Below are 7,971 nucleotides of genomic sequence, written 5' to 3' on the forward strand. Positions count from 1 at the left end.
ATGTCTAAAAAATAATAACGCCAATTTGCCCGTAAATATGATGTTCAAAAGCAAGTAATGTTAATTCCCAAGTTGAAGTACCTCAGTAGATGGGTGCAGAGTATATAATATGTATAATTATATTAATATATAATTAAAATAAAGTATTAGACTAAAAGTACACCTGTAAAATCTATTTTATTTTCTCTTTACATCATTATAACTCTCCTAAAATGTACCTCATACATTCCCTTCCAAAGGGACTTTGTTCCCTTCTCACTCAAAGCGCTCGAGCTTGTTAAAGAGTGGCGTGCTGTCATAGCAACCATGTTACGTTCCATTTCCGTTTGTCCTTCGAAGGCCGTCTCGTTTAAACGAGGACACTCGTTATACTGCAGCATTCACGCGTCCTACCTAACATGTAGCCTTCCAAACGAGACACAGCCACAGTTTATTTGCGTCGTTTATAAGTTTTAGTATATTTATTTAAGAAAAGACCAGAGTAGTCGCTTATGCCAGACATGACGGTGTTCGTTTGAACCAATGCAAATTTTGGCGAAGGATTATATAATTATTTGATACAGAAATCAGGTCATGCAGTCACGAAATCAGAAGTGCTGACCTAAGATTGTGAAACTCACGAGAGAGTTACCACAAAATCTGAGTCAAGGTAAAATGCATGTATTTTGTATGACATGCTGAATATATTTTCCATGCTGGATTCTGCGCTGTTGTAAAAGCAGAATAAATATGTTCAGTGTGGTCCAGAAGACTGAGACCACTGCTGAAAATGTCTTTTTTTTATTTTTCCAGCACATTATTTATATTCAAAATTATAATATAAGCATACAAATTTTAGTTCAAAGTTGAATTGAAAAGACTTTAATCTTTGGCCATGTAATCCCAGAGTTAACATAGCCAATGTCTCAAATGTGATACATTTGATTTGTGACTTATAAATAATGGAGAATGTAAAATATTTCTTATTTATTTTACATCATAACAAATAAAAAACCCTAAAGCTTTGTGTATGTTCAGGTTTTTTTAATTAGGATTTTTTTCACATTTTCAATGTGGTCTCAGTCTCACACTTTTGGGCCCCACTGTATACAGTAACAATAACATATGTTTTAACATTCATAAATAAAGGTAGTATGAGAGCAGCATGCAGTGTGTCAAACTGCCCATCACTGTTAAAGTGGAGATCAACCTGCTGCTGGTGGCTGTGACAGCTCTCACACTTGTGACCAGACTGTATGGCATTCAGTTTCCTAAACTGTTGTGTAAGTGTTTATTTAGCTAATATAATAATTGTAAAAAAAAAATTGGTGAATGAAAAAATATTAATGCTTTTGTGTGACAGGTTCGATGAGGTCTATTTTGGGCAGTTTCTATCTCTATACGTGAAACAAGTGTTTTTCATTGATGAGAGCGGTCCACCTTTTGGCCACATGATTCTAGCTTTAGGAGGTGTGAAAATGTATAAATAAAGGTATATATTTTCAAAGCAAGCCGCATAAACTACATTATTTTTTGTCTGTGTAGCCTATTTAGGAGGATTCAGTGGCAACTTTGTTTGGAATAGAATTGGAGCAGGTGATCAATTTAAACACAAAGTTGTAACATCCTTTATTAATTGCTTTTATCCTACTAATTATTTTTTCGTCCATTGTAGAATACACCAGTAATGTTCCTGTTTGGAGCCTTCGGGCAATACCGGCCATTGCTGGCTCATTTTGTTTGCCACTTTGTTATCTTCTGGTGGTAGAACTCGGATATTCACACTTCACAGCGTTAGGGGCATCCGTGCTCCTCCTCATGGGTAATTATATATTTTACCATTTCATTCTCTGAAAACAGTTTTTCCTGCCTCTGAATTACACAATATGTGAAAGTGTATGAATTGGGATGTTCTTGCTGAATGCTTTCATTTTGTTTTTACAGAAAATTCCTTGATTGTGCAATCACGCTTCATGCTGCTGGAGTCTTTATTAATCTTTTTCTTGCTGCTAGCTGTACTTTCCTACCTGCACTTTCACAAAACACGCAAGTGAGAGTTATACGCTATCTGCTTTGTCAGTCTCTGATCTGGTTTGTCTTGTCATGCTCCTGTGACTATAATGATGATCTTTGCCATAATTTTAATGTCACAAGTGTGTCATGTACTTTCTCTTCTTCTAGTTCATCATTTAGATGGTTTTGGCTCGTGATCTCTGGGGTCAGTTGTGCATTTGGGATTGGGTATGTACAGTAAAAAAAAAATTTAAACATTATTTTGGTCCCAACACATCACTTTATGTTATGCCAGCACAACATAAACCAAAAATTGTTAAAGGGATAGTTTATCCAAAAATGAAAATTCTGTCATCATTTACTCACCCTCATACCATCCCAGATGTGTATGACTTCCTTTCTTCAGCTGAACACAAAGATTTTTAGAAGAATATTTCAGCTCTGTAGGTCCATACAATGCAAGTGAATGGTGACCAAAGTTGTTAAGCTCCAAAAGCACATATAGGCAGCATAAAAGTAATCCATACGACTCCAGTGGTTAAATCCATGTCTTCAGAAGTGATATGATAAGTGTGGGTGAGAAACAGATTTTTTACTATAAATCTCCAATTTCACATTCTTCTTCTTTTGTTTTTGGTGACTCACATTCTTTGTGCATATCGCCACCTACTAGGCAGGGAGGAAAATGTATAATAAAAAATGGCTTAAATATTTTCTCACCCACACCTATAATATCGTGTCTGAATATATCAGTTTAACCACGGGAGACATATGGATTACTTTTATGCTGCCTTTATGTGATATTTGGAGTAAAATTATTGGTTACCATTCACTTTCATTGTATGTACCTACAGAGCTGAAATATTCTTCTTAAAATCTTTGTTTGTATTCAGCAGAAGAAAGAAAGTCATACACATCTGGGATGGCATGAGGGTGATTAAATGATGAGAGAGAATTATAATTTTTGGGTGTACTATTCCCATATGAGAGCACTTTTAACTTAATCTACCAATTAAATCCAAGTAGTGCAGTATTTTCAATGACTAAATAAAGAGATTTTTTGAGGCCCAATGAGTCCTTATGGTTTATTTTATTTTATGTAAGTACATGGGTAAGTTTACATACTGTTTACCGCTGGGCGTGGCAGCTGTACACACCTGGCAACTTATTGGAGATCGAACAGTAAGCAATGTGAGTAATACAGTAGTTCCAAAGCATTGTACGACACTTTCAGGTTTTTATGACTGTAACTGTTTACTCTGTCTCTGTGTGAAGGGCAAAGTAGCGGTTCAAGTTTTGGTTCGCTTCCTGGCGCTTGTGGTGATACCTGTCATTCTGTACCTTGGATTTTTCTACGTCCATCTTACCCTGCTGTACTGCAGCGGACCACATGACCAAATGATGAGCAGTGCTTTTCAAGCAAGCCTAGAGGTACATCGATTTCTTCTATCACATATAAATATATAGCACTACAGTTTCTGTATTCCTGCTTGCTTTGTGCCAGAAGAACATTATTCAAGTAGATTTAATAGTGTAATAGTCCCCTACCTAATAGTAACTGGGGAGAGGGAATATTTATGTTTGTTTGTATGATGTGCCTGCTTTATGATTCTATTTCTCTTATTAAGGGTGGTCTTGCCAGTGTCACACAGGGACAGCCTTTGGAGGTTGCATTTGGCTCCCAGGTTACTCTACGCACTGTGTCCAGCAAACCTGTTCCATGTTGGCTCCACTCCCTCAAGGTTAACTATCCAATTAGGTGAGTCTTCAGCAGTCTATCACAAAGCTGTGGGTTTACGAAAATGGGTGCAGTAGCTCCCATCAGCAGCAGGTGACTTGCTATCCTTTCAAAGACATCAACAACTGGTGGATTATTAAACATCCTGGGAGGTATGGATATCTCAAATGATATCTAAAGTGTGTAATTTCTGCACCATTAACATCACCAGACTGAATTGCAAAAATAATAATAGTTTTAAATAGGTTTCCCTAATACTCCCCCCTTCTGCCATTGGTCGTATTGTCCCGACCCAAACTTGACCAACATACATGCTGCCGATAATTTGTATTATGTTTTATATTTTGAACTTCAGGCACAGTCTAGTGGTGAACAGCCCTCCCAAACCTGTCAGACATGGAGATATTATTCATCTGCTACATGGAATGACATCACGCTACCTAAACACGTAATACAATTCCAATTTATTTACATATTTATTTAATTTATTACAAGTTTTGGCAATTTATATTGCTAAGAGATTTATATTCGTTAGCTGCTCAGAGTAATTAAAGGAATATTCTGGGTTCAATACAAGTTAAGCTCAATTGACAGCATTTGTGGCATAATATTGATTACTTGCCTCTCCTTTTCTTTAAAAAAAAGGGCAAAATTGTGGGTTCCAGTGAGGCACTTACAATGGAAGTCAATGGGAGCCAATTAGTAAACGTTAAAATACTCACTGTTTCAAAAGTATAGCCACAAGATATAAACAATATGTATTAAAATGATTTTAGTATGATAAAAACATTTACTAACCTTTTCTGTGTAAAGTTATAGTCAATTTTACAACTTCGTTGCCATGATGATGTTATGTCAACAAACCCTAAAATGACTAGAAATTATGATTTAAAAAATGTACAGCTCAAATAATACACAAGTTTTAACAGAAGAATTAATGTAAGAGCTTTTATAAAATTATAAGCTTCACAATTCTGCCTTCAAAACCCTCCAAAAATTGGCCACATTCTCTTCCATTGTAAATGCCCCACTTAAAGAAAAGGAGGGATGAGTCGAAATTAGTTTTTGTGGTTATCAACATTATGCCACAAATACTGTTGATTTATTTTTACTTGTAAAGAACCCAGAATATTCCTTTAAAGCTGTATAAGCAATAACTTTACTGTGCTTTGTTTTCAAGGCATGATGTTGCAGCCCCAATGAGACCTCACTCGCAGGAAGTGTCTGGTTACATTGACTTTAACGTGTCTATGCCAGCACAGAAACTTTGGAGAGTATAAGACTTCTGACCCACAGGTCTATAAAACATGTTAACATTTGTACTTGACTAAAGCTGCCTATACAATACATCCTGTTCATTGCACTGTAGGACGTAGTGAACAGGGAGTCTGATAGAGAAATCTGGAAGACAATTTTATCAGAAGTGCGACTAGTCCATGTAAACACATCAGCTGTTCTCAAGGTTTGTACATAATTACAATGTGTAAAAAAGAATACAGGGATATGTCTATATTGGTATATCATATATATTAGTAGTAATTGTTTCGTGAATCATTTCTTGCTTTAAAGGCAGTTGTTTTATTTACTGCTCTGTAATGCTTTACAGCTCAGTGGAGCTTCTCTGCCAGAGTGGGGTTTCAGACAGATGGAGGTGGTTGGAGATAAGATGTATGAAGGCTACCAGCAGAGTGGCATATGGAATGTGGAGGAGCACCGCTATGGCAGAAGTATGAGAACTTCTGTATAGTTTCAATATTGCTTATGTCTGCTTTTTTATTAAACAGAACATATCCGCAGGTCAGGAACAGAGAGAAAGGGAGTTGGAGCTGAAGTCACCTACTCATAGTGACATCACCAGAAATCTCACTTTCATGGCCAAATTTCTCGAGCTGCAGGTGAATTTATATATTAAACAGTGTCTCATGTTGATCACTAATGCTTGAAAAGCTGTTCAGATCCTCTTGAAAATGAATACATGTATACAATGATATGTGTTTGAGCAACAGTGGAAGATGCTGACAGTAAAGAACGAGGAGTCTGAGCACAAATATAGTTCATCACCTCTTGAATGGTTCACCATGGACACCAACAATGCATACTGGCTTCATCCTTCAAGTAATGTATGTTAGTATAATACTTTAGGTTTTTCCTTTTTTTCGTTTTTACTGTGATTGATGCAAAAAGATTGTAAGAGTAATCTACCATTTTTACTTTAATATAGACACAAATTCAATTGATAGAGAATATTGTAACTTGGACCATCTCAAACCTTGCACTGGTTGTATACCGGCTACTTTTTTTAACCTACCTACTAAGATGACGAAGGAAAATTGAGGACATTCCTGAAGGCAAATGCTTGGAGCAACTGATTCTTACCTTGAAGTCAGAACAACACAAATGTTGACCTTATGAAAGTTTTCATTTTCAGTTGATAAAGAAATAAGCTGACATTCAGAGAACTATTGGCTTTACATTTTCTGTGAGTGAAAAATGTGAGTGGTGTTCTCTATGAAATTCTGGTTCCTATGTATGGTGTGGGTCCCTCCTTCAATGTATGTCTGGATTTTTTTAACCCGTTTTATTGTCAGCCAGACAAAAGTAATACGTATCTTAGAAAATCATAAAAACACTACTTAATAAGCTGCATAATTTGAGGTATCATTCATGTCAGTTACCTTAGGTGGCAAAGTTTAAAGGGGTCATGTCATGAGGAATCACATTTTCCTTGATCTTTTTTCATAGAAACGGTCATTGTACTATAAAAAACATACTGTAAGTTCAGAACTCAAAACTTTCTCCTCACTGCAAAGAGCATTTGTTGAAACTAAGCTGCCAAAATAACTCGTTCTCCACAAACACACATCAAGCATACTTTACCTTATCACTTCCGACCAGGTCAGTCAAGAACAGAGAGCCAATCATAAAAGTGGGTGTTTCCTGTCAAGTCTTAAAGGAGAAGCAGCACCAAAACCGAGCATTTCTGACAGAGGGTCAGAATGAGGGTGGAAAAGGGTCATGTTTTACAAATATATGACTGTTTTATGTGCAAAAAAAAAAAAAAAAAAACGACTAAAATTATAAGTGAACCTCAAGGAACATATTAAAACAATAAGAAATGGCATGTCATGGCCCCTTTAATACTAAGAAGTTTGTCTGAGCAGTAGTAATAGTAATGCTTACCTTAGAAAGCACCACTAATGAACTGTTTTTTTGCCCACTTTGTCTTCTCTAATTTAGACTCTTGGGAAAAGCTGATTTGGGCTCGCGTAGTTTGCTTTGGAGGCTGGACATTTAATTACCTGCCATTCATCTTAATGGAGAAGACTCTGTTTCTGTACCACTATCTTACAGCACTCACCTTCAAGATCTTGCAGATACCTGTAGTTGTAGAGCACCTGTACACCCATGTATTAAGGAAAGAGAAACATGATATATTCTGTCCATCAGTTTGTAACTATGTCAGTGAAGTAATTGAATAAAATCCCATATCTTAAATAATCTAAATGTATCTTTTGAAATATCTTCCACTTCATCATAAAATATACTATATGGCCAAATGTTTGTGGACACCCCCTTCTAATTAATGAATTTGGTTACTCCATTAAATCCAGTAAAGAAAAATCTTAATGTTTCTTTATGTAATGGCTTGGGCTTTGTGTGCTTCCAAATTTGTGGCAACTGTTTGGGGATAGCCCTTTTCTGTTCCAGCATGACAATGTCCCTGTGAACAAATGTCCATAAAGAAATGGTTTACTGTGTCTGGCGTGGAAGAAATTGACTGGCCTGCACAAAGCCCAGACCTGAACCCCACTTATCACTTTTGGGGTGAACTGGAACAGCAACTGTAAGTCAGGCCCCATTGACCAACATCAGTTCCTGTCCTCACTGATAGCCTTGTGTCTGAATGAGAGCAAATCCCTGCAGCCATGTTACTACATACAGTATAGTGGAAAGCCTTCCCAAAAGAATGGAAGCTGTTATTACAGTAAAGGGGGAAATTGATGCCTAAGGTTTTGAAATCAAATGTTTATCAAGCACATATGGTGTCCACAAACTTTTGGCCATAGAGTGTATATGGATTCAGTACATCAATTGAAACCAGTGTTTGTCAGTAGAATAAAAATCTCTCCTGGCTATGTCTTTATATGATGTGGTTTCTCAGATCCCCTGCTCAACAGAAAGCCTTTGGTGGTGTTATTTTGGCAGTCCTTTGTTCAATATATGTGTCCTCCTGTAACTTG

The 7,971-nt window shown here is 36.6% G+C and overlaps 1 protein-coding gene across 1 annotated transcript; it reads left to right on the top strand.

Moving 5' to 3' along the window:
• Positions 1–1,268: 1,268 nt before the first annotated feature.
• LOC127422556 (protein O-mannosyl-transferase 1-like) lies at positions 1,269–7,740 on the top strand. The gene is made up of 17 exons (XM_051666183.1): positions 1,269–1,449; positions 1,525–1,575; positions 1,655–1,801; positions 1,924–2,029; positions 2,161–2,220; positions 2,502–2,508; positions 3,097–3,183; positions 3,268–3,423; positions 3,621–3,752; positions 3,788–3,882; positions 4,086–4,178; positions 4,911–5,004; positions 5,100–5,192; positions 5,337–5,457; positions 5,528–5,625; positions 5,737–5,845; positions 6,968–7,740. The coding sequence occupies exons 1-17, from the start codon at positions 1,326–1,328 to the stop codon at positions 7,207–7,209; spliced, it is 1,815 nt and encodes a 604-aa protein (XP_051522143.1). The 5' UTR covers positions 1,269–1,325; the 3' UTR covers positions 7,210–7,740.
• The last annotated feature ends 231 nt before the right edge of the window (positions 7,741–7,971 follow it).

Source organism: Myxocyprinus asiaticus, chromosome 3 (assembly GCF_019703515.2).
Source record: "Myxocyprinus asiaticus isolate MX2 ecotype Aquarium Trade chromosome 3, UBuf_Myxa_2, whole genome shotgun sequence".
NCBI lineage: Eukaryota > Metazoa > Chordata > Actinopteri > Cypriniformes > Catostomidae > Myxocyprinus > Myxocyprinus asiaticus.